The 23,271-nt window shown below is 49.7% G+C and overlaps 1 protein-coding gene across 1 annotated transcript; it reads right to left on the minus strand.

Annotated features, from left to right (window-relative positions):
* Positions 1-1,355: 1,355 nt before the first annotated feature.
* Positions 1,356-22,946, minus strand: ERO1A (endoplasmic reticulum oxidoreductase 1 alpha). The gene is made up of 16 exons (XM_086748443.1): positions 22,816-22,946; positions 15,024-15,143; positions 13,658-13,741; positions 11,995-12,033; positions 11,440-11,516; positions 11,272-11,345; positions 10,915-11,035; positions 10,594-10,631; positions 9,478-9,489; positions 8,571-8,597; positions 8,310-8,402; positions 6,578-6,824; positions 5,753-5,822; positions 3,656-3,742; positions 3,078-3,211; positions 1,356-1,775 (listed from the first exon to the last, which is right to left on the minus strand). The coding sequence occupies exons 1-16, from the start codon at positions 22,927-22,929 to the stop codon at positions 1,715-1,717; spliced, it is 1,398 nt and encodes a 465-aa protein (XP_086604569.1). The 5' UTR covers positions 22,930-22,946; the 3' UTR covers positions 1,356-1,714.
* Positions 22,947-23,271: the final 325 nt, after the last annotated feature.

The raw sequence follows: 23,271 nt of genomic DNA on the forward strand, positions 1-23,271 counted from the left end.
TGGCTGCAACAGGAAGCTGTGGCCAATGAATGTACCTATTTGTTCTTCACTAAACTGTAACCGAGCACTACTATGTTGAAATAATTAAAAAAAAAAAAAACAACAACAAAAAACCCCACCTTTCTTTGCTGGAGGCAGGGCTGCGTTTTGCTCTCCAGCCGTGGTCCTGTGGTTCCCCAGGGCTGGTGGCCTGGGTGAAGCTGCTCCTCGCTGAGCTCCCGGGGCTGCGTCTGAGCCGGCGCCGCTGCGGTTCGCTGGGGCTGGGGAGGGCAGAGCGGCTTTCCTCCCCGCCAGCTCCGTGAGGTACAACATGCTCAAACCGCGTCCTCCGCACCTCGCTGCTGCCTTCTGCGTGGCTCCCAGGATGGGCCAGGAGATGCTGTGTCCCTTTTTCGGGCCCCGCCGTCCCTCCAGGCTCCTCCGTGGCGCTGAGCTGCGGAGGAGCCGAGAACCCCAGCTCAGGAACTCGCCGTTTCCTCGCACGGGTTTATCTGTGCGGCCTTGAGCTCGCCGTGGCTTGGCTGGGGCACGCACCGCGTCTTCCTGAGCGCGTTCTGAGGTGAAAAAGCAGCGTGAGGCTGTGGCACCCCCTCGCTGGACTGGGGGTGTCTGTCACTGGCAGCGCTGGCGCTATCCCTGTGCGACCCACGACCTTTGCTGTGGGGGGAGCCCCTCTGCCCTACCGCAGCAGCTCTCTGCCCTACTTCCCCCGCTGCTCGTCCTTGGAGCAGCAAGATTCAGCCACCGAGCATCTCCGCGCCGCCTCTGAGGAGCAGCAGCCCCGCGGCGGGTGCGTCCTTTCCCTTTTTTAGCTCTGCCCGGCTACTGGTGCGGATCCCAAAAGAGGACAAACCCACTTTAACAAACTGGGAGGGATGGGAAGGCCTGGGGGGCCCAGCGAGAGAGGCTGTAACTCTGGTCCTGTGGAGAATTGGGGTGCAGTCAACTGCTGGCTCCCCAAGGACGAGGAGGGGGGGTCCTTCAGGAACCATTTTTTGCCACACCTCTGTTTCCCAACAGCAGAGCAGGTACAAGAGGGCTGTTCCTCATCATGTACCCACCCTCTCCACCCCCATGAGCCCCAAAACCCGGCACCACCTTTCAAAAGGCGCTCCTCCTCCTCCTCACCAGGCGGCAGGACAAGGTTCTAGCCAAGACGGAGGCACGAGGTGGCCACCAGTGAGTTGCTGCCGCTCGGTTCATCTCCCCTCGCCTTCACCAAGCCATCCCTGAAGCCCACAACACGCAGTCGGCGCAGGGAATTAACTGCAGCAGAGATGTTCACATCAAGAGCCTGTCGCCACGAGAAGAAGTTTCACCAGGAAGAGGAAGGCTGGAAGCACGCAGCAGACAAGGAATTTTCCCCAAGTTTATTCAGCAGGAGAGTTTTTGCCCTTATCTCTTTGCCTTTGGAAGGTGGAGGTGAGTCTGATCCATCAAAATAATACACAATATTTAAAGGAGTCATTCCAAATGTTCTTCCAATATACAAAATAAACTTTACCTTTTATACAAAAAAAAATAGCTTTTTTTTTTCTCCTTGTACAAAATATTTGTCATCAGCAGGTTACAATCAGCTGGGACCAGGAGGCCCAGCACGTGGTCTTCACCGTGTGGTGGTGAGGAGTGTGACGGAATGACGGTGTTTGTCCGTTTTTAGAGGACCCAGAACAGCCAAACAGTAAAACTGTAAGTCTCTCTTTCTCTGGTGAATTCACCGCATATTTTTTAAGATGTTCCTGAAGTTTTCCAGTTCTCTAACGCTTGTTGAAATCCTGCGTGCAAGGAAAGCAAAAAGGAAATATTAGAGCAACATATGCATCGCACCTTACTTAAAATTCAAGAGACAGGGACTGCGATCCAGTAACGCTTCGAGCAGCTCTCGGGAAGAGAGAATTTAGGATTTCAGCTCAATGAGGTTCTGGTTACAACCAGAATTCACTAATTTCGCAGTCTCTCTTTACAGCAAACGCAGTGGAACAGGATGTTTCAGAGAGCTCAGCAGTGATCAGAGAAACCCATTAACGAGAGGTCAAGAAACAGACCATAATATTACCAGCTGCGCAGGCAGGTCACAGAGTCTCCTTGCAACACAAGCGTGTTTCTTCTGAAGGGTTTTTTTTTTTTAATCACCTACCTGATTTTCTTGCTGAATGCATTTTGCCCCCGGAGCGTCAGTGAAGATGCCAGATCGGATTCCGAGGACAGGGCCTGTGAGCGCCTCTTCCGTAGAGGAGAGCTCTGCCCTGCCCAGCCAGGACAAATTTCCCTTTTGAGGAGGTTTTGACTAACCCAAATCACTTGTGGACAGCAAGCAAGAAGGTGGAGGTCTGTTTTAAAAGGCTTTTCTAACCCAGGTAGGTGGGAGATGAAGGCGGAGTCTGAGAAAGAGCTGCCTGGCCCCAGGCTTTTCACACAGCCCAGGGCCAGGTTTCAGCTGGGCAGCAGAGGGGGAGAGGGGAGGAAAAGGAAAAAGCTCTCTGCCTGCCAGCCCCCAGCTTCCTCCGAACACAGACGTTCAGAGCGGCCACAAACTCCAGGTCTGTCAACACCACGAAGCGGGAATGCGTAACTGGAGCGTCCTGCCATCTCCTCCCCCTCCTCAAGGCCTGGTTACCCTCCCTTTCTGCCAAAAACTCCTCCTCCAGCTCTCCACAGGGGCTGGACTGGTGGATTCCTGTTCAAGGCAACCGCTGCAAACAGATCTGGGAAGGAACCGGTGGAAGCGAGAAGCGTGAAGGAGAGCTCTACAGTGAGCACAGAACAAGACAGCAACCCCGGTCTGGGGTCAGCGTCACAAAGTTTCTTTAAAATTACCAAATTCTTTGTATTTTGATACAAGTGCTTCCTTGAATTCCTTACAGAAATGAAGAGTTATCAAGAAGTTGTTTTAAATTGTTTCAAGGCTGCATTCCACGTTAGCATGATCCAATATCCGAGAGCTTCTTTACGAGACAGCACGAGCAGAGCAGGAGTTAACACCAGTACCACTGATGCGAACTGACTGTTTAAGGTTAAACGGGGTGTAACACAGCAGCTTGTGTAAAAATAGAGGGAAAAAAAAGTGTCAAACTAACCTTCCGAAAGCATTAAACAAGGCAACGATTTCCTGTCTGGTCAGCTGGAACCCGTAGGAAGGGCCGCCTTCAGGTATCTTTTCTATCAGGTTTTCAGAAAAGAGGATCTTCAGCGCCGTACCCAAGCCCTGCGTCTGTGCAGGATAAACAGGATCATTTAACAGCAGGGAGACACCCAGGGCCCGACTCGCACGTTTCGCTTTACTTCCCTCCTTCATCTTTGCAAGGATTCCTCTCGACATCCTCACAGAGCAAGACCTGGATTTCACGCAGCACAGCCCAGAGAAGGGAGTAGAACAGAGCCAGGCCGCTTTATTTATTTAGCGTTACCGTGATAGCGGAGCCACCCAGCAGAGGCTTCCTGTCCGGATTTGACCGCGCGTAAAATTCAGCGCGCATCTCGCCGAACCGCCAGCTTTCCAGCGCCCTCAGCCTCGCTCGGCAGAGGCTCTGCGCCCCCTCCCCTCTCCCCGGGCGCAGCTGCAGCGGCTTCACCCGCTTCCCAATTGCATCCGCGCTCCGGACTCCCACCGGATGAGGTGCTTCCAGACACCTCCCCGGCTCCCGCCAAAGCTCACCTGTAGCTTCCCCCACAGGCGACATTTGAAGCAGCCAACACAGTCCATTATCTTCGAAATGTTCTTAAAGTGGAGCCTGAATTCCTCCTGGGGGAAAAGACATTCAAGTTGATCGTGGTTGTGCGCTAATTAGGACTTCCATGTGTTAATCCAAACCTAATAACGTATTAATTGTGGACTTGGGGTTAAATTCAGTGGGACTGAGTTAGGGAAACGAAACGCTTCCTGAAGTGGGGTCCTCGGCCGCAATCCCCCCTCTCCTGCAGGCGCACGCTACGGCCTGTAGGTACTGTCGTAGTTCAGCCCCGATCGGGACCAGACTACGCAGTTTCTCTCTCGCTCCCCCCACTCTCCGAGAGAACAGGGGGAGATGATATAAGAAAAACGGCTCCAGGTTTGAGATAAGGACAGGGAGAAATCCTTAAAGTTACCGTCACGGGCAAAACAGACTCGACTTGGGGAAAACTATTCATTTATTTCTAAAATTAGCAGGAGAATGAGACAGAGAACAAGATAACCTCCCCGCACCCCTCCCTCTTCCTGAGCCTAACATTATCTCTACTACCTTCCCCCCCGAGCGGCACGGGGGGGAAGAGGGAATGGGGGTCACAGTCAGTTCATCACACGATGTTTTACGCCTCTGCTTCATAGTCGGGGGAAGAACTCCTCTCATTCCTCCCCTGCTCCATCGTGGGGTCCCACCCCTACGCCACAGTCCTCCGTGAAACTGCTCCGGCGTGGGTCATCTCTTCCACGGGGTGCAGTCTCTCCAGAACGGCTGTCCCAGCGGGCCCTCCACAGGCCACAGCCTCCTTCAGGCCTCCACCTCCCCTGGTACGGGGTCCTCCATGGGCTGCAGGTGGATCTCTGCCCCTCCGTGGACCTCCATGGGCTGCAGGGGGACAACCTGCTCCACCATGGTCGTCACCATAGGCTGCAGGGGAATCTTGGCCAGGAGCCGCATTACTCCTCCCCCTCCTTCTGAACTGACCTTGGTGTCTGCAGCCGTTCCTCTCACAAGAAAAGTTCTTCACAACAGGCAGGCAGACGCCTCTCAGGATCTCTTCGCATCATCCAGCTCATCTCCTCTCCACTTCTTGCAGCCGGGTCTGGCTGAGTCGGGCCCAGTTGGCCGCCTGGCGAGAGGCCAGAGGGTGAGGCCTGCAAGGCCCATGAGGCCTGCGCCTCCCCCTCTGCGCCTCTGCCCCTGCTCAGCTTCTTCACATCTTCTCTTCTCTTTTTTTTTTTTCCTGTTTTCCCCTTCTTAAATATGTGTCCTGGTTTCAGCAGGGATGGAGTTAATTTTCTTCTCAGTAGCCGGTGTGTTTTGGATTTCGTGTGTGAAGAACGTTGATAAAAACACTCTGATGATACAAGTTGTTGTGAATGAGACCAAGGACGCTGTCTGGCTTTCCAAGTCTCGTTAAGGTCTCGTTAACGTGCAGATGTGGAAAGCTGGGCGAAAGACGGACAGAAAAATTGACCCGAACTGGCCAAAGAGAGTGTTCCGTGCCATAAACGTCATCCTCAACATGTAAGTGGGGGTTGCCCCTGGGAGGGGGCATTCCTTTCTGGCATCCATTCCATTCTGGCACCCATTCCGGCACCCTTGGCACCCTTTTCTTCTCTCTTGCTCGCTGGCATCGTTCCCTCTCCCTTGCTGGCTCGCTCTCCCCCCTTTGCTTGCTGCTCGGTGTGGTTTCTGTGATCGCTGCTCGGGACGGGCTGCGTCGGTCGTTGGGACATCGGGTGGTGAGAAACCGTACATTGTACATTTTGTATATATTAATATTCTTATAGTCTGTTATTTTTGTAGTTTTATAGTATTTTAGTAAACTGGTTTTATCTCAACCCACAAGTTTTCCTTTCTTCCCAATTTCTCTCCCCCGTCCCGCTGGGTAGGGGGAGGGTGAGCGAGTAACTGTGTGGTGATCCGGGCTAAACCGCCACAGCTACCCACAACCATCCAAACCACGCAGAAAAGAAAACAAATCGGAAATACCTGACCCGGCACCTTGCGCGCACTGGGGTGCCTTTCAGATCCCGAGAACACCCTTTAGGCACCACGTGCCCCAAAGGGAAGGGCTGCCCGCTTACCTTTAGTTTAGCGGCTTCCTTTTTATTCCCTGCAAAGAACGAGTTCTCATCGAAATGCAGCGGGAAAGACCTGAAATAGAAAGAAAAAAGAGTTTTCTCTCTCCACGGCTTGTTTGGAGGGCCGAAGTCCGAATCCAGAGGTATCTGGCTAGGTGTGCGAATGAAACTGAAAGGTGTTAAGACACTAGACATCGCTAGATGGATTTTAAATGCAAGCTGCTTGTTTCTTAAACCTCTCGGAGGCTTTCAATTTTAGCTTGCATCTCACCTTGGAGACATTTTCAGCAAGCGCCCTACCGTTTCTAAGCAATTGTATCTGTTCTCTAACAGACGTAAGCGCTGAAGGTACGGGAGCGTGGCAAGATAAATTCAAACATTGATCGCATCAGGAGACATCCATTTCCACGTGGTTCCGGTATCTTCCATTCCTCTTACTCCAAACTCCAACAGCCCAACCCTCTGTTACCAGCATGTTTAGGGTTTTTTTTCCAGTCAGAAACACAAAGCCAGGACTGGTATTCCACAGCTGAGTCAAACAGGCAGCCGGTTTCAGGGCTGACACATAGGCGGTTATTAAATCCAATTCTGCTAAATCAAACAGGCAGCCTAGATTATTAAACTGTGAGCTTAATTACCTTGTTTTGCAATTGGAATACAGATACCAACGTGCTCCCAGCAATACCACCCTACTGCACAAATCACTCTGTCCCCCTACAAGAACAAACCCAGAACCTGCCTTTCCAGGCGCTTTAAGCAAAAAGTTAAGCCCGCTCAGAGATGCCAGGGTTGAAAGAGCCATTCTCCCCGGGTACCAAATGTAATTACTTGGCCAGATGGAGAATTTCCAGCAGTAGGTTTTTCATTTCCACGTCCTGACTTTTATTCCCCGTGTACAGCTGGAAACCTGGGCGCTGGAAGAAGGGCAGCACTTTGGAAAGGGCCCGCAGCTCGATCAGGTAGAGAAAATACAGGTTCTTCAGTCTTCTGGGACCTTCTCCTCTGGTGATGACTTCGTCAAATCTCTGCTGGAACTCTGTAACGTTGGGGCCCCATTTCTTCTCTGACCATGTATCTAAGAGCAAAAAAAAACCAAAGACATGAGGCGCAGGGGTATGGTTCTGGTTCAGCTCCTCCCACCATCCCAAGCTAAATGGTGAAACGCGTCTCTGACCAGGGAGATCCAAGCTTCGCAACAGTCACAGCCCTTCCGCTGACCGTAAATTGTTCAGGAGTCAAGAGAGGCATGCTTTTACCCCAACTGCAATGCAGAACTGCCGCAGAGCTTTGTCAGTTGGTTTAAAACATCACCCAGGCTCACAAGCAAAAGCTAAAACATTTAAAATCAGTTGAAGAGCATCTCATCAGGTGAGCAGTTCTACGTAAGTTGGCGATCGCTCAACAGCCTGCAAGTGAAGAAGGCTGGATGGATGTACCAGACAGACTGTGAAGGTCCCCTCGTTCCTTCACTCCTGCCCACAAAAGCCACCGACGTACCGCAGAACTGGGAAGAGGTCTCTGCTTTGGTCTGAGGGTCTGCAGAGGTGGACAGTGCAGGCCTCCTGCTCACGCGGCACTGGGAGGCAGCATGGGGGGCCAGAAGTTGGGAGGCTCCCTAATGAACAGGGACATACTAAGAGAATTCCTTCTGTTGTGGAAACGCAAGAGAACAAAAGCAGCCGCGGATCGGAGGAGACTGGCCTCCATTTTCCATTATCAAGCCCATCGGTTTCACAAAGATTATTTCTGTTTGCGCATCCTATCATGTACTTAGGATTACATGAAGTTTGTAGTGGAAGATAACACAGTCATGTCAAGCTGACAGATAAAAATGAAAGAAAATGAGAGAAGCTTTATCTTCTAAATCAGCAAAGCCCAGCAGAAAAGGACTCCTTCCCAACTCCGAGCTGATGTAGGCTCTCTGCAGGGCGACCACGGCACGTGCAGATGGGAGTCCTTGCGTGGATCCCAGCTCAGCCGAGGAACGCCTCAGAGCGGAGATCATCTTCTGCAGCCTCTCACTGGCAGAAGCTATCCCTTGCTACACAAGCCAAGCACAGACACTTACTTGGCAGTCCGTAGCCAACCTGATTTTCCTAATCCTCTCTGCAGACTCCCAACTCACCTCTTGCCTTTGATGTGTCTGTTATGCTATTTCCCAACTCTAACGCAGTCTAACTCACATCAAGGTGAGGCCTATGTAGGCTGTAGAGACTTCAGTATAATTACTTAGTTAAATCTAAACTACTTATCCAAATTCCAGCAGCTATCTCTACATCTGTACTTGATTTTTGTAAGCTGTAGCAGAATAAAAGGTGGTAGGCTTGGTCCACAGGTACCACGACTAAACCCGTCAGGAAGTCAGTCGGAACCTGCACCCCACGCTGCAGGAGCGGCGCGCCACAGCCCTTGCGTGCACAACCTGTGTGCTGAGGGAGGGAAGAGAAGAGCACAGAAGGCCTGAACCCCACAGGAACGGGCTCCAGCTAGCACTCAGCGGAGCCCCAGAAGCGTCGGTTAGGACTGATGCAGAAGAACTAAGGCAGAAAGCGGCATTTACCTTGTAAAAGGTACCTGGCGCTCAAATGGATGTTGATGCTTGCGTGGAGACCGGAAATGAGTTTGTAGAAAGCTCGTTTCTCTACACAGATACCTGAAAAGAAAAGGGTATTTCAAGATACAGAAAGCACAGGTTGAATTTTCCCCTCCTGGCTGTCAGACAAAGCTAATCCCACCTGAGCCTGGCAGGTAACTCCTACCCACTCCCTGGCCATTTTCCTTTCATCCCAGGAAGAGTAATCAAGTTTAGAAAATGGATTACCTTTCAGCCACTTGTAAAACGTATGCCCTGGAAACAAAAGGAAAACAAGCACGTCAGTTTGAGGTGCTTTGCAGCAGCAGGAGGGCTCGATACACGAATGGGACAGGACAGTACCCTCCCCTCTGCAGCACGGGAGGGCAACAGCAGAGGGGAGCGTACTGCCCAAGCCTGACACCCCAAAACCAGCCCACAGAGGACCTCAGCCCACTCCAGTTTGCAGAAGCAGGGAAAGGAGCGTTAGAAGAGCATGAAAATAGTTTTCCTCCCCACCCTTCTGATTACTGCTTCTGCAACACAGTGTGGCACCAGCTAAACACAGCACACAGTCTTTTCCCACCCATCTCAGCAAGGGCCAGGGGGGCAGAAGCGCTGCAGAACGGCACAACGTAAGGGGAAACAAGGATCATGGATCACTCTTCTCTTCTGGCCAGGATGGGGAGACAGGTATTTTTAGTAGAAATAAAATAAAACAGTGCAACCAAGCGTGTACAATCACACTACCCCTACTACATACTTCAAAGTAATCTGGAGAACAGAAATGTGGATTTGGAGATAAAAACATGCAGCAATATCAAGCACTGAAAAAAAAACTACAAGTCCTGTTCCTGAAGGCTTACGACACTTCAGTGACTCCCTTCAAACAGGGCTCGTACTCTTAAAATTTAAAATTGCAGTGCTTTTTAAGACCTCTGCACAAGGCTGGGCTGGCCTCAGGGACAAGGAGCTCAGAGGGATCTCTCCACGGGGTCCCGAACACAGCAGAATTTCAAGACAAAGTTCTGAATTGCCTGGTTAGCTAAATTCTGATTTTGCTAACCAGGTGCATTATCTAATGGTACAGCTTGTGACAGCACGATAAAGACGCTCCATTTGTTTCTGTTATCAGGAAAACCAGAGTGCCACTCACCTCCATCGTCTCCTGATGAAAAAAAAAAAGCACGGGTAGTAGAGGGAGAGAAAAAAAAAAAGGAGATAAAAATTACACACGACCAAAATTAAACTCCAAAGCACAAGCATTAAGATTGCTTTGTTAATCTGCTCTGACAAGAGAATAAGCCTCTCCAGGGAGGTTTAGAAATGTTCTAAACACAGAAAACATCATCTCAAACTGCAACGGTGAACACGCCAGATGAGCAATGCTACTGAATAATCTGACCAACGCAGGAGGGATCAATATTTGCAAAGGAAATAAAACCACCGCACAGTTGAAGCAGAGACTGGAAAACAGGGGACGTGTCCTCCTGCTTCCTCATCTGCAAAACAGCAGCCCTTCCCTCTCCCCTCAACGTACCGGTGTTATTTCATTCAGATCTTGCCCTAAACTGAGGTGCTGAAGGGAAGCACTGATATTTTAAAGGACATTCCACAATTCCTTCACCAGTGTTGCTCCCGAAGCGCCACTGGTTTGCACAAGGAGCAAAAGAGGGAGAAGCACCTACACAGTTTAGGGAAAATCCAGAGACCGCCTCAGAGCATACTGCTGGAGCGGTGTCCAGGTCAAAGGAAGAGGGAGTGAGATCGATGACGTTCTAGATGTCTGGGCAGGATGGGGCACCAGGAGTCATGGGGACTCTCAGCAGCCTTGGGCAAGAAGTTCTTATGTTTCCAAAGCCTTCCCCTGGTTTCATTTACACATTTAGCCTGAGCCTCTAGGGCAGAGTTTCTCTTACTGGGTGGTTTCCACAGGGGATCCCAGCCAGGTTCTCATTTCAGACCGTCACAGATGGTTTGGCATTGCTGAGTACAGAAGCCAGGGACCCAGAAAGAAGCTCAGGGTTCAGTCCTGCTCCCAGTTGCTCCAAAGCTCACATTTCTTCCAGGAGTGGAGGATCACACTTCCATCTTCACGGATGCAAGAAAGCCACCCTTCCAGATGCCCTTGCATTAGCCCTAAAATCTACACTGGATCAAGAGCTACAACATATTTCTTATTCAGCAGAAGAAGCTCAGAGAGCAGTTACCGTTCCTGGAGCTAGGATCAGTACACTATTAAACCACTCGGTGAGATAAATAAGTGACTCACCTCTACCAGATGCCAAAGGTCTTTTTACATTCTGAGGTCTAAGAGGAAAAAAAAAAAAAAAAAAATAAATGAGATATGTAAATAAGTGACTGTCTCCTTGCCGCAGAGACACAGCACAGCAGAAGTAGTTACTTCTCTGCAGTCAAATAGCCTAAGGAGACCTAGAAACAGAAAAAGCTGTGGTCCAAAAAGCACCCAAGGGGGCCTCACGGGCCAGCCACATGGCTCGTCCCCTCCTCTGACAGCCCACATTGCACACGCGGCTCCTCGGCAAAAACCAGCACCCGCAGGCTTGTGAAACTCGTCTCCCAAAGCACCTACTTGAAGCAGTTTTCTTCGTAAATACTGTTCCAAATTTTCCAGGCATCTGGTCCTTTGTAGCCAGTATAGCGTTCAGGATTCAGGAGTAAATCCACGTACTCTGCATCAGGAGAATAGATATCTGCGAAGCAGTGCACTGGGTCAGTCACAAAAACTTCTAAAAGGAAAATGACATCTCCCAAGGCTGATCCAACCCTATTACTTTCAAAATACTGAGGGCAGGGGGAGTGGAAAACAAGAGAATAAACGCTATATATGTGCTCCAGGCTCGCTGAAATATTACACATTGGCCTGGAAGTTCTGCAGGGGTGCTTAAAATCCCACTGCAAGACTTGTCAGATCAAACAGGTCCCTTACCATCAGCTTCGCAGAAGCTGTCTGAAGAGTCATCGTGCCGTGTCCACTGGAGCATTGCCTGCTGGGTTTCCTTGCTGCAAAGAAAGTGGGAAAAAAAGACTATCAGAAAGAGCAGGGATACTAGGTTTCCTTCAAGACAAGTAAGGACTGTGGAAAAAGGACTCAGACCTCAAAGAGCCATCAACAGCTCCAAGTCTCTTGGCTTCTTCGCATTCTTCAGCAAGGTTATTGGCTTCTTCAGAATACTGGGTTAAAAAACAAAGGTGTGGGGAGAGAGGAGGATTTAAAAGCAGTTTTGCTGCTGTTATAATTCCGCCTTTAATGCACTAACCAGTTTAAGCATCAGAAACACTTTTATGATTCATCCCACCCCGTATTTCCACAGGATGTCTGCAGATATCCAGAGGCTTATGCAACTGTGAGGATTGTTGCAGAGACTCACAGCAGCCTCTGGCACTGCCGTAGGAATGTTTCGTGCCTGACCATACCAGCTCTTGGAGAAGTCTCCTAAACTGCTCTACGTTAGTAGAGGGGAATATTTGACTTCAGGACAGCCACCTCAAAGGCTCTATAGCATGCCAAACACTTGAAGAGGGTAAAAATTCAGCCACAAAGTACGTCCTGACAGATACTGCCCATCTGATTAAGGCAGCTTTTATCAGCTGCAGCGACACGAAACTGGTCCCATAAGCAGTGTCATGTTGTGCGCACAGGCACGCCTACCTTGAAGCTTCCAGATCTGACTCCATCAGGGACTTCATCCTGAAAGACAAAATTGAGTGCGTGTTACACGTGGGGCCGACATGGCCCTTCCGCTTAATCTTTGAGAAAGGTTAGGAAGGTTACCACAGGTTCTAGAAGTTAGAAAGTAATCAAAGCGCTCAGCTCAGCTTACAACACATCTAATTTCTGGCTCCTCCACAGACTAACGTTAAGCAATATTCTTGGTGGTTTATTTTGCTTTTTCGCAAGACTCTTCTTCTCAAAAGGTCAGCAGCAGCCTTCCACGGGCGCTACGTCAGGTTGTGTTTTGCTTGCCCCAGCGTGAGGTTGGGGAAGCCAATATAAACTTCAGAGGAGCTGGAGTCGCCTCTGGTCAGCCCACGTCTGACATCCCGTCTCCGGCTGATGTCGGCGCTCCTGGCAGGAGCCCAGGCGCCTCTCCTCAGATATTACATCTCCCAGCCCCTGATAAACGCCATTCAAAAACCTCCTTTTTACCAGCCCAGCACGGAACGTCAGGCTTGCCAGCCCCTCACAACCCGAGCAGTACGCAGAAGAAAATCAGGCTCTAAATTCTCCTCAACTTCCATTTCCTCCAGCAGTAGGAAGGCAACAAAACCACTTCCACGCTGCAGGAGCAAATACTATGATGGCAAATAGCACAGGAAGAGAAAAATTAAGCAATGAATAAGAGTTATTTTTGTTGCTTTCAGAATGAAATGAACCTAAATCAAAATAATTAAAACCAGCAGTGACACAGTCAGTTCTTAAAATAACAATAATTTTAGCTAATACTAATGTAATTGTAACATTGCTCCTTTGGTCGTCATCACTAACAAAAACACCTGTTTTAAGGAAAAAAAAATTGGGTTATTTTAATTGGGGAGGGAAAGAAAAACCATCATTCCATTTTGGGTCCACAATAGGTGCTTTTTGAAGACTAGAGAAGCAAAGGACACTTGTTTGAGGGGTAGGGTAGTTGATGGCTGAGGAGAAGACAAATGAATTTAATATGCATCTCAGAATTTATGGAATCGGAGCTGGGTGGCATTTTCACCACTTCAATCAACCCAGCAACCAACTTTCTCTTCCCCTTCTTTTCAGGCAGACACCTGCAGTCAAGATGTTTTATTTTAGCTCAGTCAACAAATACCTTTAATCCAGGATGCAGGGACAAGAGTGTCTGCTTTTGTACTGGGAAACATTGGACTTTGAAAGAGCTGTTTCACAAGTAGCTGTTCCAGAGAGGGCTGGAAAGGGCCTGGTCAAATTTATCAGCCAAAACTGCAAATCCCAATGTCACTCATGGGCCAACAGGGTGAATATTCTGGCAATTAACACAAGAGGCACCCCTGGTAACAACAGTGGATTTGCCCAAAACCCATCTCACCAATACCAAAAATAAAAGAGGGACCAGGACAAGTTTTTGGCTGTTTGTGGAGGGTCAGCTATTAAAAGCCTAGCCCTTCTTTAAGCTTTCAGAATGTAGCATTTTGGTCTTTCTCACGGATACCAGTGTTCCTGCACCTAGGAAAGCTCCATCAGAGCCACAGTTTTGCTGTAGTTACAATAATGAGAAGAGCAAATGGTTTGCCTGCTTCTTCCTCTTAGTCAGCAAAAAACAAACATAGAACAGAGGGAAAAGAACAGATTTTGTACTTACAGACGGGCAGGGCTTTACAGCACAGTCTCGGATTCCGCAGTGACTGTTGTCATTCCAAAAAGGACAAGGTTTCTTTAGATTTACCTACAAATAACATATCACCTTATTAAACATTTCTGTGTAATAAGCCAAGCTTCCACACCAGTTTACCAACACACATCTTCAGCGGTGTCGTGTAAGACTTCAGCAACACAATTTAGTGCAGGGTTGAGTGCAGTGAGAGCGGAAGCAGCGTTGTTTATTTTAAACAAAGCTGATCACACTCGGTCACCTGTCTCTGATACGCGATGTGTGCGCCCGTGCAGCCTGGCCAGGGATGTTTGCGCAACACAAGACAGGACACGCAGGCCACGGATTCCTAATCGCATCCTCAGGCTCCTGGTGAGCAATGACAAACTGGGTTTGGCCAGGTGATTTGTAGCCTTTAGGAGCCAACAGTTACTACGGGGCAACCTTCCGCCTCAGAATATTGTTCATTTCATTCTCCATGAATCTTGGGGGATGTTTGCTACCTATTGGGTTTGTTTCCTTGTTTTGGGCACCTTAGGACTACAGCCTGCCTCCCCGTTAGAGGAGCAGGAAGAGGACGTGCTGGGGCCAGAGCGCAGGTCTTCTGCTGCCAAGTCACCCGGGCTCTGGACTTGTTGGTGTGCAAGCCTTTCGGGGAACAAATAATTCCTTGGTGTTTACCAGATTGATTGCTATCGCTCGTGTCCTTGTTATTAGTACAGGTTATTCTTTTAACCCTTGCTTTGCTGTTTCTCCCAGTGCATTCACACACAGATGTCTCCATTCATGCTTCATTCAGACCAATGATAATATTTCTGTTACAAATCCCAAAGGTGGAAGGGGAAACAACACCAAATTCTTTAACAAACCCCAGTCTTTTTCTGTTGGTATCAGGTATCATTCTTCCTAAACAATTAACGTCTAACAAGACTTTGTGGGTTTAGGGGAAAGAGGGAGCACGGAGAGGCAGCTCTACCCCACTGCTTTTATCTATAGACCTGTTCTAATTTGCAGTGCAGTGCAGTTTTTAAACTGTTCTTACAGAAGAATAAATACTTGTTTTGTCTGCAGAAACAATCAGGCAACAGTCACTGTTCAGTATCTGTGTGCAGCAGGTAAAAATGCAGAAGAAAATACCTTTAAAATCATGCCTCTTATAAGCATGTTGTGAGATTCTCCTGATAACACAAGAGGCCCACTTACTGACTGCAGCTCTTCAAAGATCAGGATTAAAATGTAGATATTTGATTTAAAAGATCAGCAATAACTTCAAAGGAGGTTTAAAAAACAAACAAATAAACCAAACCCAAAACCAGCAGCACACAAAATAAATGCAATTCTTGCACGAGAAACTTACCTTGTAGTATCTAAAATAGTCACTTTCCAGAAGTTCATTCAATCTAGGAAAGAGCTTGTAGCTGTTAAAGGCATCAATGGTTTCTACATCACAGGTGCAGTCATCTAAATGACCAGTAACCTGTTGAATTAAAAAAACAAACAAACAAAAAAAAAAAAACCCAAACAACTCAGTACTTTTTAACACTGCAGGCAATAAAACAATTCACAGTTTTCTTTCCTTTTACCAGTGAGTCAAGTAGTTAAGTTTAACCAGAACTAAACAACATTAAACCAGACTGTGCTGAATTGGCAGAGAACTTCTTTCGATGCATCCTTTAGGATGCGTTCTGTGCTTGTTTCCTGGCGGCAGGCAGGAAAGTAGGGACAGGCAGTTTTCCTCTAACATACATTGATATTTTGGAATTCGCTGATGTCAGAGTAACAGGCATCAGCCGGACACTTCCATCTCTTTAGAAAGCAGAGGTGACAGACACATTCAACTAGACTGTGTCACACACATGGAAAAACCACAAAGCAACACATCAGACAACAGTTACATGGATCACAGATGTTCCTGTCAGGCCCAAATCCAGCAAGAGACTGGATAGCGGCTGCTGAAACAGTTGTGAGCTGGCTCAGGTTCTGGTTCACACCAGCCTTCCCAGTACATCGCTCCCTCAGGATGGCATACAGGTGAGAGCTGGCGTTTGCATAAGCAGACCAGTTGGGCAACAACAACTCTACCGAAGATTACAGCGCTCAAAGGAAGTCCTTCTTGTTAATCAACTCCACTGCCGCCATTTGTTTGGTTTAATCAGAACCACAGCAACTGCAACTGTCTCTCTCCTCGCCTCAGAGAGCCATTTGGCAAGAAAACATTTGTTCTGAATCTGATGTACAAAGCCAATACTTCTTGCATCATCCTGAACAACTCAACAGGCTGTGTGCAAGCCCTGAAGGAAAAGAAAAGGAAAAAAAAAAAAAAAAAAAAAGGCAGCACAAATTCAGCTATGGCTTTCTGACACGTAGATTACCGTCTGGATGACAAAGTCGCACAACTCAGAAGTAGTTTTGCTTTCCCCCACACCCCCTGACGAGTACGTGGGGAAATCACCCTGGCCAAAACCAAGCATTACTACTCATTCACTCTCAACAGCACACCAGGGATTTTTCCTGGATGTTGATGTAGCAACACAACACGTGGCAAGCTGCCATTTCCCAGTATCAGATAAATTCCCCGGTTTAAGATCAGTTTTAAATTGATATCGTTAATTTATGAAGCAAAGAATGGGATGTTTGCCACAGTTCACGACAAGTAACCCTCTTGCTGCTTCTGTCCCAGAAAGCCTACAAAATTCTGGCAGCAGAGAGCACAGAAATGATGTACCCCACGCTACGCTGTTGTAGGGGCTTATGTCCAGTCTCTGCCTTCCTTCTGCATAAAAGCTCCCCAAGGAAGGCCAGGAGCAGGCAGATGGGGGATGCACAAGACCTAAGAAAGCGCTGGATTGTACTTAAAGGGCTCCTCCTTTTCTTGCTTTTAAAGCACTCAACCAGCCTAAGGGACAGCAAACAGAAGCAGGTAGCCCCCCTCTTGCAGGAGAGGCAGCAGATGACCAAAGGTACAGCAGTCAGACCCAGCAAACGAGAGGAAAATCCCGCAAGCCTCAAGAAAAAGCCTCCCTGAATCCAAGGCAAAGGCGCTACTCCAGCCTTCGCAATGAGGGTGAGGAGAGAGGGCCACGTGAGGAACATGAGCCACCCGCCTTGACGCATTTCCTGAGAGCCCTCAGATAATTCAGCAAGAGCTACACATCAACTTAAATAAAACCATTTAAATTACTACCACGGAAATGAAACGCCCTGCCCTCCTTCTGAGGAGGAAGGCAGAAATGGAGCACTTGCCCTCAGAGCACAGTCACACGAAACGGGGAAGGACAGCCTGGATTAAGCATAGAGCACCTGAAAGGGAAGTGCAAATTTCTTCCTGCCACCCTGGTCAGCGGGGGAAGGAATCCAGGCTCTAGACCCAGACTGCTCCATAGCAGGAATTAGTATTTTGGAAATAAGCTTTTTTCAAAAAGGCCTCGATATTTTGGACTCAGCCACAGTGACCAAAGGAGGAGCAAAGGGAAATCTATCAGAGCCTGCCAGAATGCCCTACTCCACTTGAACAAACCGTTTTTGTTAATGCACATCATAGTTTAGCCCCGCTTGGGACCAAGCTACACAGTCTCTCTCTCGCTCTCCCCACTCTCTGAGGGAACAGAGAAAGACAAGATAAGAAAAAAGTGTCAAGGTTTGAGATAAGGACAGGGAAATATCCTTGAAGTTACCGTTACGGGCAAAACAGACTCGACTTGGGGAAAACTATTCATTTATCATTATTAATAAAACCAAAGCAGGATAATGAGAAAGAGAACAAGATAACTTCCTCTCACCCCTCCCTCTTCCTGGGCTTAACTCCCTTTCCAATTATCTCTACCTCCTTCCCCCTCCTCGAGTGGCACAGAGGGGAAGACGGAATGGGGGTTACGGTCAGTCCATCACACATCACTTTACACCGCTCCTTCCTCCTCAGGGGAAGAACTCCTCACATTCCTCCCCTGCTCCGTTGTGGGGTCCCACCCCTACTCCACAGTCCTTCGTGGCTCATCTCTTCCACGGGTGCAGTCCCTCCAGAACGGCTGCCCCAGCATTGGTCCTCCACGGGCCACAGCCTCCTTCAGGCCTCCCCCTGCCCAGCGTGGGGGCTCGCACCTTCCCCTCTCTGCCTCCACTTCTTCACTTCGTCCTTTTTTGTTTTTTTTTTCGCCCTTCTTCAATACCTTATCACAGAGGTGTTACCACTCAATATTCCATCACCAATTGGCTCAGCCCTGGCCAGTAGCGGGTCCATCCTGGGCCTGTCCGAGTCCAAAGAGAAAACTTCTAGCGAGAAGCCGCCACCGTAGCCCCCCCTCACTAAACAAAACCAACACAACACACCATCACTTGGAGGCTCACTTCTATTTCTTTTGGTCACACTGAAGCCCACCGTCTCGTCTCATCCTCAGGCATGTCCCGTATTCTGTCATGCGTTGTGCATGGTAATGAAGATTAACAGCATCGCAATTAAGCTTTCCACTAACCTGAATCACCCTTGTAAAAACCAGCACCAATTTGCTAATCCAGTTACTCAATTGAAAGCTGTTTCAAAATTTAAAAAACAAACCAAACAAACCACAACAACAACAAAAAAAAACCCCCTCCAAACAACCACATTTTTTTATTTCCTGGAAACTTGGCATCCTTTGAGACAGGCAGCTTATAGATTGGGTCTAAAAGCGGCCTAAAAAGATTTGTGGAGAATCTTCAGCTGCTCTCTGTATCCATGCTAAACAAACACGTCCCTCCAAGGGAATAACATCCCTGGCAGAGGTAACACGGAGCACCCAGCCAGCCCTCCACAGAAACAGCTCGCACCATCAGCGCCAGGCCTGTCTTTGCTACGGCTAGCGACCAGTTCAAGCCAGAACCAACCTGGCAAAACACCATCCTGAAAATAATCCATGGTGAAGCACGGCAGATGCTCCTACAACGCTGAGGAGCAGAGGGGGTTCGTGCTTCGGAGATCTCCAAATAGCCGCTGCGCGGTTTACAAAAGCCCTGGTGGAAGATCAGCCACGATGCCAGCAGCCACCAAAAACACGGTTATGTGGGAGGCACAGGCAAAGGGGAAGCGCTGGGAAAACTCGAGCTCTGCTTGAGTGACAGGGAAAACAACTTCTTCCGCAAAGGATTTCAGTCAGATTGTGCAGAAATGGGCAATTTTCCTAACCTGCACACGGCCAATGAGGCATCGCTGGCCGGCTTACCTTCCTGCTCCTAAGCCATCAGGCCGCTGAGACAGAAAACTCAGCCAGGCCTGGCAACACCACCCGTATGTGCCCAACCTACCAAAATTCAGAGGCAAAAGGAGTACAGCAGACAGATCAAGAGCCAAGTCTCCTCAGAGACCACAGTCTAAGCCCTAGTGATGCTACTACCAAGCAGCACTGACTCGCTTTAAGACACAGGGAAGCGGGCAGTATCAGACCACTCAGCAGGGCATGTTCTTCACCCCAGACGTTCCCTCTTGCTCCATGACCGCCTGCCACGCAGCACCCGTTTCCTCCAGCCCCGTATGCAGCCAGAGACTCACTTGTTTTGGACCGCAATTCCTGCTGTCACAGCAGTTGAGCTACAGCATGTGTCAGACGTGGCTTGCAATGGGCGCTGCCTTCAAACACTTTCCCTCCTCCTCCCCAAAATATTTATCTACATCTTCATCCTGTAATAATTAGAACAGTTGTTTAAGACGAAACATAAATTGATCCGGTCCCAAATAAGTGCCACGTGCTTGCTGGCATCGGTGAATCACTGAGCTGAGCGACAGCGATGGGATCCGCTCCACCTAGCAGGGGTGTGAGAGCCTGGCATGAGAGCGACGGGCAGGGCTGGGTTTGCCCAGCGGGAAAAGATGCAACGGAGCCGCCAGGACAGACGCAACACAAGCGGCTCCGGCTGCTGAGTAAGCACCGAGGAAGGCGTTCGGATGGCCCTCCGCAATCGCCGCTCTCAATCCCTTAACACCGATGTACCCGCCTTGTGTGCGTAACGCAGGTTGAAACACCGCCACACGTGGATTCTCCATAATCCTTGGGTTTGGTTTTTGTTTCATCTTCCTTTAGCATCCAGGCTCCTGGCAGTCAGCTGTGCCCTGTACTGCTGGTCTGTCTCTCCCCACCTCCTTCTGCTACCCCCAGTGTCACAGAAACGTCCCCTGGGCAGTGGATTTAGGGTTTTCTTCTCTTGCTGCATGCTCTGTCCCAGACCCATACACCACCCTCTACCGCACAGCCGGGCAGGAAAGAAGGCAAACTCTTTTCTGCATCTCCCACTTGCAGCTACAGTGGGGCACAAAGAAGAGAATGCTACAGTGGGTGAGGAGTTTTAGCCTGTAGCGAGCTCTTAGCCTGTACCACCTTCAGAGGCAGCTGCCTCCTCTTGTCGACAAGCCACACCAGTCCTAGGCTGATGGCAAGCCAGTGCTTTTTCCCTGCTGCCCCAGCAGAAGCTTCCTCACAGTCACTCTGCACAAGTGACTTGTGCCTGTGACGCTCAGTCCAGCTAGGTCTCCCCTTCGTCCTTGCCAGCACACTTGGAGCAAGTAGCTGGCAGCCAGTTGACGAGAGCCATGAGCCCTGGAAGGTGCTCTTCCCCTATTAGCCCAGAAAACAAGGACTGGGGCTTCCAGAGCTCACACAGAAGCAAACCCCACACGGGAGCCTCAGGATGGCTCTGTGAGGTTAAAGTGCAGAGGCCGAAGTGCTGTCAGATGGCACCTCCAAGCATCAGTTAGTAAAGGATCTGCAGCTGCTTCGCACTTGGGAGCTACCTCCTGACACAGACCAGGAACAGCGCTAGGTATGAATTCCTGCCCCAAAGGCCGCTGGGTGAACATCAATTCAACAAGAACGCAAGAACGGCTTGAAAATCTGTTCAGGTAACAACGAGGTAACTCTCAGTGCCCAGACTCACCCCTAATGGCAGCGTACTGGCCACAGAAATGCCCCCGAAGGAAGGCAGTCCTCTGCCAGACCGGAAACCTAAGCAAAATCCCAGTCTGCCGAACACCCGTGGCACCTGTGCTTAACGCAGCTAAATCAGTCTGTAAACAGTGAATGAGCAATAATTACTAGGAATACAGAGAATTGATTCACGGCTGACTAAAGCACTACTGCAAACAGGAATATCTGGGTGGGGGACGACCTGGCTGTAAAGTTCAAGGGAACTCTGATATCAAAATGTTATTCAGCGCTACTGAGATACATCGGAAAGCAGAAACGGTGTGTGAAACTTAAGTGGTTTTAGTAACAGAGGGATGTTTCTAATAAAAGTTTCAGGACTGGTTAGCAACCTCTCTAAGTAAACAAAGAGCTAAACAGTCAAAAAAAAAAAAAAAAGCAGGTGAAGCATTGCTCTCAGTAGTGCAGACAGACAAGAGCGCAACACCCATTCCAGAATTACGGCCAGCTTAAGTCAGCATTTGAAATATTGCTCCGGCGAGCGCTCTCAGAAGTGGTGCGTGTCAGCTGTCCCGACACGAGCTGACGGACAAGGCAAAGCTCTTCCATTCACCCTGTGTCAAGGTTTCTTAATCTAACAGGCCCCTGAGACAGCAAGAGGTGGTTCAAAGGAGGAAATAAAAAGCTGTACCCAGGCCTTCAAGTATACAAACAAAGGAGAGTAAAACATACCATTTAAGGCTTGCCCTGTATTTCATTTGGTGGTAAATACAAACCACCAGACCAGTTCCGCACCAGATGATCAGCAGATTGTTTTTTACAAAAAGAAGAGGCAGCCCTCGGGTGTGTTTTTAAAAGGTTGAGTGGTAAGTAAGGCTGGGAAATGCTGCCCTACATAACAGACTTTCCCCGAAGACAACAAAGCCTGGAAAAATCCTGAACCTGAAAACTTGTACTGAAAACCAAACCAAAGCAGACGCTACCCCATAAACAACAAGTGCGTTGCAACAAACCAACGCTGTAAGAAGCACAATGCCAGTTCCTCCTACCCAAGAGAAAAAAAAAAGCCTGCAAGCCATTACAGTGCCAGAACGCCAGTTCGTTTTGTGGTTCGGGCTTCTTATCCCATGCCACGCTCCTGGCTCAGATGTCAATCCTTAGGCGACAAACTTCACTACCAAGCAGGAAGCGTACAAGCAGAAAGCCTGCAGAGATATAGAATCAAAACGTGTGGGTTTTGATTCTTTATCAGCATAGCTTGTATCTACCATTTCCACATGAAGCTGAAGTGTCAAGAGCCACCCAGAAGGCAAAGCTAAAGCCAAGTGCACAACTGCATTTGTTTTTTTCTCTACTCTCAATTTCTGACTCACAATTAAGCACTGGATTTTTAATACAGCAAGAGTAGGCTCTGCAATAGCTTCCTTTTTAAAAAAAATGCAACAAAAATAAAGCACTAAACACATTCTACCTTCTTCACTCTTTGATCTTGCGAATGGGCTTGTGCAAAGTTAAGTCAAAAGGAGTCTTTAGAGCAACCACTTCCCCAAACCCAGCTGTTTGGTCTCATCTCCTGGCTGACTATACCCGGTTCCTTCACTGCCGTACATCAACAGAACGTGCACCAAGCGCGCCGGGCCAGACAGTAACACACCTGGCGTATCAGCAAGGAGAATCTGACAGGTTGGATGGAGCTTTAAGCAACCTGCTTTAGTGGAAGATGTCCCTGCCCAAGGCATGGGGGTTGGAACAAGATGGTCTTTAAGGTCCCTTCCAACCCAAACCATTCTCTGATTAACCCTGGAGGAGCTTTAACGAGCAGCACAGCCCAGCTCACCCCTGCACACGGCAGGGTAGCAGGTGCCTGCTGCAGCCACACTCTCTCCTGGACAGCGGAGTCGGGAGGAACAGCAAGGCACAGGAGAGAGGTGAGGCAGCTCCCAGACATTCTAGTAACACACGTTCCTGAAACATGCGACAAGAGGCACCAGGGTGGTTAAGGATGAACTGCTCCCCTAGCTGGAACACGTTCCCTGCTAGGGGCAGGGAGAGTTAAGAAGGCAAGGGCTCAGCGGGCAGAAGCCACCCTCCGAGCCCCTTTCCTCCAGGCAACTCCCAGCAGGCTGTCCGCTGCTCCGAGAGGAGTCGAAGCACTGGGAGACCTGCACGCAGCCGTGCTCACGGGAGGGTCCGCACCCCGAGGGCAGGAACCCCATGCAGAGAGGGAACCGTCTCCCGTCCCGTCTCCCCGTCCGAACCCACCTGGCAGAAGCAGCGTCGCTCCGCCGCACCGGGCGGCCCGTGAGGTACCACCGGCAGCAGCAGGACAGCGAGTCCCAGCGCCCGCAGCAGCAGCACCCCGCTCTCCGCCGCCATCTCACCGCGCCAGCGCCGCCGCCGCCGGCTGAAGAAGCCGCCCCGCGCCGCGCACCGCCCCTCGCCGGGGGCGCGGCCGCCGCCGGCTACGAGCTGAGCCGCACGGAGCCAGCCCCGGCCCGGCCCGCGGGGCTGCCCGCTGCGGAAGGGCGTCCGGATCCTCGCCGAGCAGCGGGGAGGTGGCCCGGGGAAGCTGCTCGGTGACTCACTCGTGCCAGGATGGGGTGGCCCTACCCTGAGAGCCCATGTCCGCGAAGGTGGCCCTGGCCATCGGTGAGAGCCAGGGGCTCTGTGCAGCAGCCTGGCACTGCGGTGCGGGTGCTGGATCGAGTTCTGCCTCCT

The sequence above is a fragment of the Chlamydotis macqueenii genome, chromosome 5 (assembly GCF_036417535.1).
Source record: "Chlamydotis macqueenii isolate bChlMac1 chromosome 5, bChlMac1.mat, whole genome shotgun sequence".
Taxonomy (NCBI): Eukaryota; Metazoa; Chordata; class Aves; order Otidiformes; family Otididae; genus Chlamydotis; species Chlamydotis macqueenii.